Source organism: Mustela lutreola, chromosome 14, assembly GCF_030435805.1.
Source record: "Mustela lutreola isolate mMusLut2 chromosome 14, mMusLut2.pri, whole genome shotgun sequence".
Classification (NCBI taxonomy): domain Eukaryota; kingdom Metazoa; phylum Chordata; class Mammalia; order Carnivora; family Mustelidae; genus Mustela; species Mustela lutreola.
This window is the reverse complement of record NC_081303.1, coordinates 7799568-7815830: the sequence shown is the minus strand read 5'-3', so window position 1 is coordinate 7815830 and position 16263 is coordinate 7799568. Positions and strand designations below refer to the sequence as shown.

The 16263-nt window shown below is 44.3% G+C and overlaps 1 protein-coding gene across 5 annotated transcripts in view; it reads left to right on the top strand.

The window, feature by feature from the left end:
• PLD5 (phospholipase D family member 5) overlaps positions 1–16263 on the top strand; it is a 396874-nt gene that overhangs the window by 271899 nt on the left and 108712 nt on the right. For all 5 annotated transcript variants that reach the window (XM_059144973.1, XM_059144976.1, XM_059144974.1 and 2 more), the window contains one exon: positions 11692–11819. In XM_059144973.1, the coding sequence (XP_059000956.1) occupies positions 11692–11819 (128 nt within the window). The remainder of the gene's footprint in view (positions 1–11691; positions 11820–16263) is intronic.

The following is a 16263-nucleotide window of genomic DNA, read 5'->3' as shown; positions in this document are numbered from 1 at the left end:
CGCATATTCTGTCCATTTGACCGTTTCTTAGCAATGCCCTTCATGGATCTCTCCCTCATGGTCCAGCCTGGAAACTGTTCCCCAGCTTCTCTGGGGCTGTTGCACAGAGACTTGTCCTCATCATCCTGCTGGGAATTCACTTTGTGTCTGTCTTACGCAGGGTCTTCTACATTTATTTTCCTTATTATGTTGGAGGACATTCACCAGTCTTTATTAGATACACAGATTTATTTCCCCTCAGACTATTTCCTATTTCCTTTGTTGTTACTGTTAAAATAGCTGGTATAAATCATATTTACTAATCTTTGTATGTTATTTCTATAAGTTTACTTTCTCCTACAGCTTTTGGGATCTTGTTTATTTCCAGTGTTCTGAAAAGTTTTGATGTGTGTTTGGGTCTTATTTTACTTCTTGCCCCAGGACTGATAGGCTTTCATCATTTAGAAGTGTATGCCCTTTGAAAATAAATAAATAAAATAAAATAACATGTAGGTCCTTTAGTTTTTAGAAATTTTGCTTCGCAATCTGATGTATAACTTCTTCCTGTCTGATTTTGGTTCTCTCCAGAACTCTCATAATTGGATTTTGAGTATCTTGGGCAAATCCTCTAACTTCATACTTTTCCTGTTCACATTAATCATGCTTTTTTTCTACTTGGAGAGATATCCCCTTTCCTCCCTTCCGAGACTTTGAGATATTAGCTCCTGCGATATATCCTTCATGCATCAACTTTTCAGTAATCATTTTAGTGTCTCTAGGTTCACTCTGTGTTGGAAGCTACTGTATTTGAACTTGTAGGTCACTGTTTCAGTTTTCAGCTTCGCCAGTGCCGTATTACATTGCCTTCATGAGATTCATATTTTGGATCTTTTTAATTTCCAAGAACATTTCTTTGTTCTTGGATTATTCTTTGGAAATCTCTTCTCAACTGTCCTTAAGAACCCCGGTTTCTTCATTTAATCTGCCTCAATGATAGCCATATGCTTTTCCTACTTGACATGCCTCCCCTCAGCGGCCGACTTGTGTTAGAAGAAGTGCCATGTTCAATGAAAGCAGGCTTGTTACAATGAAAGCAGGTTTGTTACCTCAGAAGCCTGTCAGATTGGGCTCTGGATCTTCTGTCACTACTAGCACAGCAAGATAAAGTAAAGAGAGTGATTCAAACTTTGCCAAGAAAGCAAACTCCCTTCAGAGCTTCCAAGCCGCCATCTTCCCTGTCATTGCAACAACTCCAGTGGGCCTCCTCCTTCTGGTGACACGGGCACCAAAACAGAATCTTCAGGAGTGACCCTCTTTCTCTGCTCTCCATGTTGGTGTCCACGTCATTAGTTGTGTGAACTCAACGTGGAGGGGCAAGAGAGAGGAAGCCGAAGCACTTGCTTTAGACATCAACCTCCAGAACTTACCATGTCTTAGGAGAAGTGATGAACCATTGTAGATCATGTGTTTGCTTATGATTTATGGAATTTTTCACTTTTATGCATAATTGAGGAAGTATAATTTAAGCAAGTTTTATTTTTAAGCATAATTTTCCATTTTAAGCCTAATGGTCCCTTAAATCAACCATTCCTATAGATAGCTTGCCTGTTGGACTCTAAGGCAATAATCAATGCACAGAATTTCCCTGGAAGCAGAATATTCTAACTGTAAGAAAAATAGGGGGAGGAAAGAGACAACACATAGAAATTTCCCTGTTGAGTCCAAACCTGTAGACTAAAGAAAGAAGGTACCAAGGGCAGCCTATGAAAAATTCTACAACACGGTTTTGACAATATTTGAATAGACACATTAGAACTAAAAATGAAACGTGCACTGAAGATTCACTTTTTCTACAACAGAACATGTAACTGATTATCTTACAATCTTTCTGGACATTACTCGCTGAATGATTGAAGAGCCAAGCATATGTCACCACAGCTGATTTTTACCCCCTGGGGTTCCCTGTAGCCCTTAAGCCCAATGGATTCCAAAATGTTGTTCATTAAACCAATTAAAGTGCACTGGTTTTATTGAAGCTCCCCAATGTGGGCTAATTATGACCTTTTTCATTGCTCACACAAAGCAATATATTTAGAAGGGCTTGATCGATAAGACAGATTTCTGCTACATGTTTTGCTTTCAGGGTACATCTGCAATCCTTCCCAAAAATCTATACTTATTGATACTAGTGCATTTCCTCTTGATACACACTTGATGCTCATTAACAATCTGTTCAAAAGCTGGTGGTACACTCATTGTTTATAATGCCGATGAGGATATGTACCCATACCATAAACTTCTGAAGATCAAGACAGTGGTAAACACTAATTTCAGGGGAGCGGTTGCATCCGAGGAGAGTGGCAGGGGTCTGGGGTCAAGCATGAACACGCTAAGGTCAGTGCGGGATTTCTCCCCCCTTGACACTGTTGTTCTTTGGGGTCATCTGTCCTGGGGGCTTGCTCTGTGTATTACAGGATGTTCAGGATCCTTGAACTCTACCCGCAGGATGCTGCTGGCACCTCTCTTCCTAATGGTGACAACCAAAAAATGCCTACAGATATGGCTGTGTGTTCCCGAAGGCAGGGAAAGGGAATCCCCACTGATTGGGAAGTTGTGCTTTGATCAGAGCGGGAATGCTCGGTTGGTAGTGGAGTGGAAGGCTCACGGGTGTCCATTTGTACGTGGCGCTTCGTAATTTGCTTAGAAGTTACGTACATGTACTCGAGAGAGTGCGCCTCCGTGTTCTCTCCTAAATGTCCTAAAGCTGCAGATAATCTCCTTGCAGCAGGTGACTTTCTGGAAGTCACCTTGGAGACCGATTCTGTTTGATCTGCGTCACGATGATTCACGGAGAGTGTGGAGCTTTATTTTTCACTTTCCAACCAGCGCACCAGCATATTTCCTCGTGTGTCATTATGATGCATATTTTGACAGGATGTTTATTTTAAATCTTCAAAGTCTGAAACATTTAATTATGCAATTTGGACAACCGGCTCTTGCTAAAAATTGTGCGGCTTTTAGGCCAGAACTGAATATTCCCGTCAAATATCAAAAATATATGTAGAAAGGGGGCAAGACGTCAAGTCATGTGCACACAAAATAAGGTACAATCTTGTCTGATTAATATGATAAGAATAAGTCGGGAAACAGAACCCTTCAAAATCCAGCTTAAATAACAAGGAACTTATTCTAGGGATTGAGAGGAGCTCAGGGTTCGAAGTGACACTGGGTTCGGGGGTTTGGCCTGCCAGGTACTATCTCTCCTCACCCCCCGCCCAACTCATTTTGTGACTCATGATTAAGGAAATCGTATTGGCTTGGCGTAGGTCAGGTGTCAACCTTGGTCTAGCTCTGAGATGGTGAATTAACTACTGTTCAACAAATGCCTAAGATTATTTGTAAAAACTTTTTTTTTTTTTTTTTTTTAGGAGGGGGAGAGAGCAAGAGCATGCGAGTGTGGGTGGGGGAGTGGGGCAGGGGAAAAGGAGAGAGAGAATCTCAAGCAGGCTCCAGGCCCAGTGCAGAGCCCAATGGGGCTCGATCTCGTGACCCTGAGACCATGACCTGAGCTGAAATCAAGAGTCAGTCACTTAACTGTTGACTGAGCCACCCAGGAGCCCTTTGTGAAACTCTTTCTGATCAAAATCTGAGTATACAGATTTTTAAGCTGTTGATAACGGTGCGGAAATACTGACATAGTCGTATCCTCGAAATCATGTAATAGGCGCGGTTGGAAGGATGGTCCCCAGGGGTCTGCAGTGTAGGGAGGCATTGGTGACCTTGAGGTTCACTTATGTATTGTCATCCACAGCCGAACAACAGGTACTCTGAAATCTGACAGTAAAGCAAATTAGGATCTCTAAAAAAGAACAATGCTGTAGGTGAGATCACTATCCATTCCACTAAATGGGATATGGGACAGATCTCTGATAAGCAAATTTAATGCTGTCCAGTCTTAGGGGAAGGCTTTTGAGAAAAACACATTTTTAAATGTGCGCTTGTGGCAGTCAGCTTGATTCCCCAAAGTAGTAACATTAATCTCCAATTCATTGTGATACTATACTTTTTACTTTAAATACATTTTAACTATTACATTTTTAAAAAAGATTTTATTTATGTATTTGACAGAGATCATAAGTAGGCAGAGAGGCAGGCAGAGAGAGAGGAGGAAGCAAGCTCTGCTGAGCAGAGAGCCCAATGCGGGGCTCGATCTCAGGACCCTGAGATCATGACCTGAGCCGAAGACAGAGGCTCAACCCACTGAGCCACTCAGGTGCCCCAACTATTACATTTTTAGTCCCGATTTTCATTTTATCTACTAATTTCAGTGTCATATTTTTTTCATTGAAATTATGCACAAAATAAGCATAGTATTATCTGGCTAATACCATAAGAATAACAATTTTGGTAAAACAGTAAAGAAGCAGACCTCCCCGAAAGCAGAAGCATTCCCTTCCATTTCAACAGAACATCTCCGTGAAAGCTGAAAGTGGTTGTAATTAGCAGTTTGAGATTTCTTTTTTTTTAATGTTCTACTTTCCATGAAGGATATAAAACATGGGAATTTTCTGTACCTCTTTATCTTGATCAGTGCAACCAGTTAGGTCCTGGCACACCACCTTGACCATGGTAGCATGTTGGTAGTTTTTTTTTTTTCTTTTTTTAAGATTTTATTTATTTATTTGACAGAGATCACAAGTAGGCAGAGAAGCAGGCAGAGAGGGAGAGAGGAGGAAGCAGGCTCGCCGCTGAGCAGAGAGCCTGATGCGGGGCTTGATCCCAGGACCCTGGGATCATGACCTGAGCCAAAGGCAGAGGTTTTAACCCACTAGGCCATCCAGGTGCCCCTGGTAGCTTTTTTAAGATTTAACTGGACCTCTTAGATATCAGGGAAGTATTTCATAAGCAACTATAGAAACAAGTGCATATTCTTGATTCATCACTTTGGGCATCTGGAAACACTCTTTGGAGTTGGTAATAAGTCCTGCTAACCATCGGTTAAACAAATAGATGACGGGACTGAAATGGGAGGGTCTCGGAGATTCAGACCCCACCACTGCTGACCTCGCATCCACCAGCCAGGGGTCCTCATGGGCCGCAGGTCCTGTGATGAACATCTCTTTGGCATCCTGGGGCCTCGGCACAGGGGGTCATGGACTGCAGACAGGCTGAAGGAATAGTCTGTCCTCTTAAAAATGGAATCGAAGAAAGCAAAAACTTTTCGATGCTGTTGAAGCGAGCCTTCAAAGATATTCTGTGATCTTGTTCGTCTGTAATATTTAAAGGGCAGCTTCATAACATGAGTGACCATCCTTGCCAATTATTCTAGCAGTGGGGCACCTGGGTGGTTCCATTGGTTGAGAGTCACGACCCTTGGTTTCCACTCAGGTCATAAGTTTTCATGGATCGTGGACCCCACACTGGGTTTTGCCCTCAGAGGGGATTCTGCTTGATTGCTTGACAATAATCTTCTCCTGCGCCTCCCCCCTTCTTGAGCATGCGCTCTCTCTCTCTCTCTCTCTCTCAAATAAGTAAGTCTTTAAAATTAGAATTAAATTAAATCCATAAAATTAGAATTCTCTAGCATAGCCCTAGGGAATAAAGTCAGATATAGTTTGTGCTTATAATACTGCCCCCGCACGAGTGGTACATTAAAAACTCTAGTGAGGGGCGCCTGGGTGGTTCAGTCAGTTAAGTTGCTGCCTTTGGCTCAGATCATGATTCCAGGGTTCTGGGATCGAGTCCCGAATTGGGCTCCTTGCTTGGCAGGGAGCCTGCTTCTCTCTCTGCCTCTGCCTGCCACACTGCCTGCTTGTGTGCTTTCTCTCTGTGTCTCTGTCAAATGAGTAAATAAATAAAATCTTTAAAAACTCAAGTGATTATATTTTATCATCCAGAAACATTGTATTTTAACTGTATCTTTCTAACACATATAAAAAGAGAGTAGGATGAGGCTAATCTCTGTGACCAATCAACAAAAATATTTCTTAAGTGCCTGTAAAATAAATTGTTCGGCTAAACATTGAATAGTATGCATGTAATAAACAGGGACATGTTGGCTATGACAATGTACCTATTAGGTATAAATTAAGATAAAGGCATATGTCTTCAGAGACAGATGGAGGATAGATTGACAGAAAAACAGCATTCTTCATGGGAAAGTAATACTCCACAGGCAAGCATTTTCCAACTGTACCATCAGACAGTTTCCGTTGACTGACTGATGACACCACGTCCAGTAGTTTGTCCCTTGAAATGGGCAAAATACAACATCCCCAGAGAGATTGTTGGTACCGAGCACACATGGTGTTGAGCAAAGGGTCGTTACTGTTACTGCGAGTTGCTTAGTCATCTCTGTACCCAGCTCCGCAGGCCTCCCGGCAGCTGGCCGCAGCCCCAGGCAGAGCTGTGAAGTCATTTGTGTCTTTTGTGCCCTTGGGCCCCCCTTGGAGTTCCCTCCTGACCTTTCGGATACTCACTGCCCTCTCACTGTCTGAACAATCCCAATCTTTTCTTTTATTTTTTTTTAAGAGGGGGGCAGTGGGGCAAGGACAGAGGGAAAGAATCCTGAGCAGGATCCATGCCCAGCGTGGAGCCCGATGCAGGGCTCAGTCTCACGACCCTGGGATCGTGAAAACAGACAAAACCAAAAGTCGGTTGCTTAACTGACTGAGGCATCCAGGGGTCCCAACAATCCCAGTCATTTTAAATATTACGCTTTAGGAGCCCCTGGGTGGCTCAGTCAGTTAAACTTCTGGCTTTGGCTCAGGTCACGATCCCAGGGTCCTGGGATTGAGGCCCACATCAGGCTCCCTGCTCAGTGGGGAACCTGCCTCTCCCTTTCCTGCCCACTCGGGTGCGCCTGCTCTCTCTCTTAATCTCTGTCTGTCTCGCTCTCTCAAACAAATACATAAAATCCTTAAAAATTGCACAAAATAATTGTGTGCCTGAACTTGACTCAGCCACTTGAGGTCTTGTGTTCCTAATTTCACATATCATAGTAGCTGGGGTATATTAGATAGTAAAGGTTTGCTGAAGGGAAGCTGTTCCTTTATAGGATAATTGTAGGCATCAGTATGTAACTGTAGAGGCTCTGGCTAGAGCATCACACAAGCCCCATCCATGGTCGCTGAAATCACACTGTTTAGGCTAAATTTCCAAGTAAAGTGCCACAGTACCCTTAGGGCCGCAGCTGTGCGGTGTGCTACAGAGAGGTCAGAGGGGACGGTCCCCGTGAGCCCCTCAGATGTCTCGGGGTTCCCTCCAGGGGACCAGCAGGCTGGAGCTGCAGCAGACCCGAATGAGAGCACAGGGATCTAAGAACTAAAACACAATCCAATGCCAGGTTTGTGTTTTGACCCAACTTTGTGGGTCAAATTTCAGGCCCAGTGTCCCAGGCCAGGAGGCGAGAGCCAGCCAGCGTCACAGAGGGATGAAGTTGTTTCTAGTCCGAACGTGAAGGCAGGCGAAGGCTTGCCTGGAGACCCCTGTCGTGGGTAGAGTCTGAGGCACGCACCGGGGTCCCCTGCATTATCTTCCTTCCAGAGATGAGAAGATGCTTCCCTCAGTGCTGCTCAGCCTAGTGGGCTGAAGGGCACAGCCAGCCAATGTGGCCTCGAGCTCTGTTGGTGGATTGAATTATGTCCCCCAAAAAAGAAGAGCTAAAGGCCTAACCCCTAGTCCCTCAGAATGTGACCTTATTTGGAAACAGGGTTTTGGGAGATATAATTAGTTCAGATGAGGGCCCATGGCTGTGGGGTAGTCCCTGGTCCAACAGGACTAGTGTCCTTGTGAGTTCAGGAAAAGCAGACACAGGGCATGCCTCCCTGGGACAGTGGGTGGAGGTGGCAGGAAAGCAGCTGCCAGCCAGGGGACAGCAGAGATTTGCCAGAAGCTGGGGAGACACAGGAGGGAGTCCCCCCTGCAGGTTTCGGGGGAAGGATGGCCCTTGCCAACACCTCGATTGTGGACTACCAACCTCCGGGACTGAGAGACTTTTTTTTGTTCCTTTTTTTGTTCCAAGCCATTCAGTTTGTGATACTTTGTTAGAGTGGCCATGGGAAATGACACGTCCCCAAGACACATGCTCTTCTCCGTCCACTCACGGGCGCTGGCAGCTGTGTGCTTGGGGGACACAGGGGATACCACAGCGTCCGCGCAGATGTGGATTTCTCCATAACTGCCATGGCCACCACCCACTGTGGCCATTCGGACCCTGCTCTCCCCAACTGCTCCTCCTCCCCGTAACCCTCCCTGGATGAGACGATGCCTGCGTGCCTGGAGGCTGAGGCAACCCACCTGCGCACTCTCTTCCCCTCCATCCTGCTTCCGTCCCGCAGCCTCTCTTGCCATCCCCCTGGCACAGGGCCGGGTGCACGCTGTACCTTCCTTCTCCCAAGAGGAACAGATGAAGCGCAGAGTACACCCCACTCTTCCTTTCTGGTGTTCTGGAATATACCTTTATGCATACGATGTTCTATCTTTCCCTGCTAATGAAGATCCTGACAATGAAGTAGGCCACCAGAGTACATCCGCTTCATTAATATCCAGCGTCTGAAAACAAAGTAGCTTGCTTCATTAAAAATATGCATATAGGCCTGTTCTTTTAAAGATGTTGAAATTTAGGATTTCTTTAAGGAGCATCTGGGTGGCTCAGTTGGCAAAGTGTCTTGACTCTTGATTTCAGTGGTCTCAGGGTCGTGAGATCGAGTCCCACATTGGGCTCCATGCTGAGTGCAGAACCTGCTTAAGATTCTCTCCCTCTCCTCTATGTGGAAAACCCAAAAGACTCCACTCCAAAACTGCTAGAACTTATACAGGAATTCAGTAAAGTGTCAGGATATAAAATCAATGCACAGAAATCAGTTGCATTTCTCTACACCAACAGCAAGACAGAAGAAAGAGATATTAAGGAGTCAATCCCATTTACAATTGCATCCAAAACCATAAGATACCTAGGAATAAACCTAACCAAAGAGACACAGAATCTATACTCAGAAAACTATAAAGTACTCATGAAAGAAATTGAGGAAGACACAAAGAAATGGAAAAATGTTCCATGCTCCTGGATTGGAAGAATAAATATTGTGAAAATGTCTATGCTACCTAAAGCAATCTACACATTTAATGCAATTCCTATCAAAGTACCATCCATCTTTTCAAAGAAATGGAACAAATAATGCTAAAATTTATATGGAACCAGAAAAGACCTCGAATAGCCAAAGGGATATTGAAAAAGAAAGCCAATGTTGGTGGCATGACAATTCCGGATTTCAAGCTCTATTACAAAGCTGTCATCATCAAGACAGCATGGTACTGGCACAAAAACAGACACATAGATCAATGGAACAGAATAGAGAGCCCAGAAATAGACCCTCAAATCTATGGTCAACTAATCTTCGACAAAGCAGGAAATAATGTCCAATGGAAAAAAGACAGCCTCTTCAATAAATGGTGCTGGGAAAATTGGACGGCCACATGCAGAAAAATGAAATTGGACCATTTCCTTACACCACACACAAAAATAGACTCAAAATGGATGAAGGACCTCAATGTGCGAAAGGAATCCATCAAAATCCTTGAGGAGAACACGGGCAGCAACCTCTTTGACCTCTGCCGCAGCAACATCTTCCTAGGAACAACGCAAAAGGCAAGGGAAGCAAAGGAAAAAATGAACTATTGGGATTTCATCAAGATCAAAAGCTTTTGCACAGCAAAGGAAACAGTTAACAAAATCAAAAGACAACTGACAGAATGGGAGAAGATATTTGCAAACGACATATCAGATAAAGGACTAGTGTCCAGAATCTATAAAGAACTTAGCAAACTCAACACCCAAAGAATAAATAATCCAATCAAGAAATGGGCAGAGGACATGAACAGACATTTCTGCAAAGAAGACATCCAGATGGCCAACAGACACATGAAAAAGTGCTCCATATCACTCGGCATCAGGGAAATACAAATCAAAACCACAATGAGATATCACCTCACACCAGTCAGAATGGCTAAAATCAACAAGTCAGGAAATGACAGATGCTGGCGAGGATGCGGAGAAAGGGGAACCCTCCTACACTGTTGGTGGGAATGCAAGCTGGTGCAACCTCTCTGGAAAACAGCATGGAGGTTCCTCAAAATGTTGAAAATAGAACTGTCCTATGACCCAGCAATTGCACTATTGGGTATTTACCCTAAAGATACAAATGTAGTGATCCAAAGGGGCACATGCACCCGAATGTTTATAGCAGCAATGTCTACAATAGCCAAACTATGGAAAGAACCTAGATGTCCATCAACAGATGAATGGATCAAGAAGATGTGGTATATATACACAATGGAATACTATGCAGCCATCAAAAGAAATGAAATCTTGCCATTTGCGACAACATGGATGGAACTAGAGCGTATCATGCTTAGCGAAATAAGTCAAGCAGAGAAAGACAACTATCATATGATCTCCCTGATATGAGGAAGTCGTGATGCAACATGGGGGGGCTTAAGTGGGTAGGAAGAATAAATGAAACAAGATGGGATTGGGAGGGAGACAAACCATAAGTGACTCTTAATCTCACAAAACAAACTGAGGGTTGCTGGGGGGAGGGGGTTAGGGAGAAGGGGGTGGGATTATGGACATTGGGGAGGGCATGTGCTTTGGTGAGTGCTGTGAAGTGTGTAAACCTGGTGATTCACAGACCTGTACCCCTGAGGATAAAAATATATGTTTATAAAAAATAAAAAAGAAAAAAAAAAAAAGATTCTCTCCCTCTCCCTCTGCCCCTTCTGACCACTTCTCTTTAAAAAAAAAAAAAAAAGAAAAGAATTCATTTAAACTGAATTGCATTTAAGTTTAACTGCATTCAGGCTTCCAGTTATGGAATGACTAATTCATGGGAATTAAAGGCACAGCATAGGGAAGAGTCAGTTGTGTTGGAACAGCATTGCATGGTGACACGTTGACTTCTGGGGCGCAGGACATCAGGTATAGACCTGTTAGGTCACTATGTTATAAGCCTGAAGCTAACATTGTGTCAACTACACTCAAATAGAAAAACAACCAGTAAATAGATTGAATTGCATTCAGTGGACAATATGCTCTTTTTGAGAAGTGGTGCATGCGTTGTTCTGAGGCAGAACTAGGTAACAGCATGACAGCTGATTTTTGTAAGGCTTGAATAATTGTTGCTTAAGTTAAGAACCATCAGATAAAGACAGGGCAGGAGGAGGCCAAGTTCAAAGTTCATAAAAAGGGAAAATGAGGAAGGAAAAGCCACTTCAGGGTCAAGGGTGAAAATAGCACATAGAAAAGCATAAGATAGCTAGTTTTTTGCTGAGGAGAGTTGTGGTACTAAACAGGGTGATCCTTTGACTGATTGCAAATTTGTATGAAAATGACTGCAAAACTAGAAGAGTTTGGTGCACGGATCTCACCAGCTGGGAGGCCAGCGGTGGAGCTGGGATTTGAATCCCGTCTGACTGGAGAAGGCCATGTTCTTGCCTCTTGACTCCAGCCTCCTCTGCACAAGTGTCCCTTCTTATTTTCCTTTGAGAACAAAATAAATTCTCCAGGGCCTTCTGTGCACCAAACTAATGCAGATGTTGGGCCGGCCTGAGTGCCAGCTGCGATCATTGCACATCGTGAGCAGTGTTGCCATGTCTGGTTGCAAGTTCAAGGCCTGACCATGAGGCTGACCAGGATCCCCTTGAACCCCCCAGGTGCAGAGGTGACCTACATGAACATGACCGCCTACAACAAGGGCCGGCTCCAGTCCTCCTTCTGGATCGTGGACAAGCAGCATGTCTACATCGGCAGCGCTGGCTTGGACTGGCAATCGCTGGGACAGGTAAGCTTTCCACGTTCCGTAAACTCAGAGCCACGTTGGCATCAAAGCTCCCCGCTCCATAACGCACATGGGCTGCTCCGTCAGGGTGTAGGAAATAAAATACAGCCCCGATTATTTTTCACTGGAAGTTTTAATAGGCTCCCCTCCTTTTGATACGAAATGAGAACCCTTTCCTTGACAGAGTCACCTTCCCCCAAAAGCGGCATGGTTTCAGGGCTCTTATAATTCAGATGCTATCCCCAGATTCTGTAGGTGGGGGTGGGTTGGTGTGTGCTTTATGTTATCCGGACCGAACTGTTCAGCATGAGATCACATACTCTATGAAACAGCAGAAAACATCAATTCAGCGTAGACTGTATGTTTTAGAACAGTGATCATTTGTGTTATTCCTCGAGTAGATCTTCACGTGACAGTGTTACCTCCTCTTGGCAAATAAGTCATTTCAAATGTCTTGAAGATACACTTGAACCATTTTCATGTATTCATTTCTGTCGGGTGATCCCTGGAGGATGGCAAACCAGCTTCTTCCCACTAGTCAGCCGGTGGCTGGAAGGTCTCGATCCTTGGGGGACATAGGAGGATGGGCAGGTCAATCACACATGCCACGTGGCCCATATACACCTTTGGTTGAACTCTTAATGTTCAGATCCCTGAAATTACCAAGTGAATTATACTGTGTTTCTTACGGGAAAGAGAGCGTGGATGTGTAGACAGACACAAGGGCCATAACTTGTAAAGAAAGATACCAACTATGTAGGATAAACCTGAGAGAGGGTAACAGGGTGTTGGTACGGTCGGCTTCCAGCTGATTCACCATTTGCCTCCCAGTTTCCACCATTGTCCTGTTTTTCTTCTTAAAATGCTACCCTTCGGGCACGCAAATTCTGTTCTTCCATTTTTCCGGTGGAGGCAGCTGTAAAAGTAGCCAACAGGCAAACCAAATACTGAAATAAAGTACTAATACTTCCCTCACCAGGAAACAGACAGTGTAGAGCCCAAGTACAACTGAACTAAGGTGGATTTTCTTAGTTTTGTGTTTAAAGGATAGTCAGGGTCATCCAGTCTCGAAGCTCAACTGTTGTTTCTGAGAAGATGGCCTCACCCCAGCAAGAAGGAACACTGAAGAAAGTTTCCCAGTCAGTTTTGGGAGAAGTCACCATCCAAGATTGACAAAACATCCTTTATTTTATATTTGCTTAGGAATTTGAAGGTGCTTCCTACTGATATAAAAATGATTCTGAACAAAGTAATAGTATTGATTAGCAATCTTGACAGTAATAACTCTCGAATATTATACACCAGGTGCTCTGCTAAGCCATTTAAGTAGATTACTTAAGTCTCACGGTGATCCTATGACGGAAAAAGATTTCTGTTCCTGTTTTGAAGATAAATAGACCTGCGCCCAGAATTGAATTTTGGTATTAAAATTTTTAGGCCGTTCCTTTGAGTATTAATTCTGATATGAACAATATAAATTTTGATTTAGTAGATCTCATGTCTGATGGCCCTTCAAACGTGGAGAGAAAAAATATGGATTAGGGGCACCTGGGTGGCTCCGTTGGTTAAGGGTCCGACTCTGGATATTGGCTCAGGTCACAACCTCAGGGTCCTGAGATCCAGCCCTGCATTGGGCTAGATGCGAGGTTGGAGCCTGCTTGGGATTCTCTCTTCCTCCACCCCTACCTGCTACCTCCCATGTGTGTGTGCCCATCCTCTCTCTGTGTCTCTTAAAAAAAAACACCAAAAAAACTAATTAATTAGAATAAAAAATATGGATTACAGCAACTTCGGCTGTATAGAAACAAGAAATAAGGCAAGGATAGTATTATAGTCTGATTTATAGAAATATCTGAGTTCATCTTTTGCTAATCATTTTTTGCCCAGAAATTCTCAACTGAGCCTTTTATAATAAATAGATAAAATTAGTTCTGTAACAATATTGATTACATGTAAATTCTGCTGCTAAGCAATTTTTAACTTAAGAATTTTTTTTTTTTTTTTTGCTTCAGAAAAATGCACTTCCCCACCACCAAACTTTATTTCATTTGATATTAAGTGAAATTACCAGATAGGGTTTAAAGTTCTGTGAATTCCGTTTGAATAGCGTTTGAATAATTGAAGTTTAGTGACATTTTTCTCCAAATTTTTGAGTAAATTATCTTTCTAATTTTCTCAGACAGGTGTTTCCCTAAAATATTCATGTGTTGGTGTCCCTCCTTAAGGCTTACTCCCTTGTCTGATTTTTGCTGTTTGTTCCGTAGAAAAGTAGGTCGATCTTTTAAATATTCACTTTTTACCCGTGTCGTCATTTAGACATGGATCCCCATCGTGAAATGTGACACTTTCCCTGCTTTAAATATGGTAAACGCAGATGAAGGCAGGGCTGCATGAGTCCAGAGAAGACTCGAAACCATCCCCGATCTCTGCTTGTGTAGCCATTCTGCAGGCGTAGCTGGTTTCCATTCCCCAGCACAGAAGACTCGAGTTGCTCACGAGTCAGAGGACCAAGCGCAGAAGTGCCAGGGCCCGGCTCTCTGTTAAACAGCTAGCCAGGCTCCTTGGCTAAGGGTCAACCAGCTCCTTGCGATTCATTTACTGTCCTCTGTAAGGAGAATTACCACCTCTCCATTACGCCATGTGTGACCCGGCCCTCCGGATCTGTCCCTCCAACCCCGTCCCACGGCTGGCTTGGGCTCAGCTCGTAAGCCATGGAATGAGGGAGAATAAACAGTGGACTCCTGAGATTGTCTCCTTCAGAGGATCTGCCCAGCTAGAGCAGCAGAGTTTCCTTTTGAAAACACAAATCTATATCATGATGCTTCTTCAGGATGGAGTAAGTGTAAAGCAGGAATAAAAAATAAACTAATTTTATGATCCATCCTCAATTCAGAAAGGAAGCCATGATAAAAATGCTCTGTACTCTGTTAAATAACAGAAATTCAACCGAGTCATTTCAGAGATCAAATTGGCTTTATTCAGCAGTTGGCAAGTCGGGCGGCGTCCTACCTAGCAACAGAAAGGAGCTCTGCCAGGCTGAAGAAAAGAAAAGGTTTTTAAAGTGGAAAGAGGGCGGAAAAGGTGATTATGGGCAAAGAATGAATTGTTGTAGGCCAGCTCGCCTTCCTAAGGGAAACGGGAGAGATCCATCCAGTGGAGTACTTCACTGAGTGCGGACGGGTAATTCCGTGGAAACTGTTTAATGTTACGTTCCAGGGTGGGTGAAACTGCAGTTAGGTTTGATATTAAGTCTTGGTTCACTAACATGGGATTTAACATAAGTGACTCCATTTGGGGCCTGCTGCCTCCTTTTTAACAATTCCAGACTTGCCCATGAAGAGAGGGCAGGCGAAGGGTCATGCCCGCCTGCGGTCTGTGGAAACAGGCCTTGGAGGAGAACACCCTCGGGCAGGCTGGAGTAGAGGCTGCAGGCCGGAATGCAATGTACACGTTGGTGATGAATGTTTAAGCCATCGGTGATTTCAGGGCACATGGACTTCTTTTGCGGAAATCTGCATTCTTGGCCTGGCTGTAAATTCAGTAACAGGTTAAGCTCCGTGGGGACCAGGGAACCGGGAGGAGGTGAGTGGAAGAATTCTTTGTGTCATTTTTCCCAAGAGGCTCCTGTGCATGTGCTGGGCTCTGGGCTAAGAGCTTCGTACGGCTGTCTTCAGTCGTCATCTTCCAAATGAAGATAATACTGGAAAAATAACAACAGAACAGATTCTGTTCTGCTGCTCCTCTCTCGTAACCCAGGAAAACACTCCCTAACCCATGTAGGAATTAGGCAGTTGGAGATGCGTTTCCCTTTAGATGGACGGTCCAGTTGGTCAAGTCTGTATCTTTTATCCGTTCCTCGCAGTCTGGGACGCAGGTGGGCGTCAGCACAAAGTTGCCATTTGCTGCCAAACAAACACTTAAAAATTAAACTAAATCCTATTCCTCTCTCTCGACACTCTTTCCCATTTTCCTCTCAGCAGAAGCTATATTCTCTGATGGGGGCGGAGAGGCGCCAGGCTGGTGGGGGGCACAGGGTTTCAGACTCTTCTGGGAGAGCATTTAGCACCTTTCAGCTCCCCGCATCTGTGTGTCAGCTGTGACTAGGACTGAAGACCTCCTTCAGCACCCGCCCCTCTCTGTCGCCTACTGTGTCCACTGTCCCCCGTAGTGCTCAGAACTTGGCATCACGCTGCCGCACTTAACATCCACCTGGAATTAGTTTGCTTTTCACCCGTGCTCGACTGTGTGGGATTTTTCTTGGTCTGCCTCGGCGTGGCATAAAACCCTGCTCAGCGGGACCCGTGCATGAGAGCGGATTTTCATTTGAGCAGAGTTGTGTGTGAGGCAAACAATTACGGGAAGAATTACAACACATTTTCCAAGTGTCGGTGTCAACCCATCTCATCAGTTCTGTGTGTTGTGAAGCTTCCTGCGCAAGCAGGTTGCC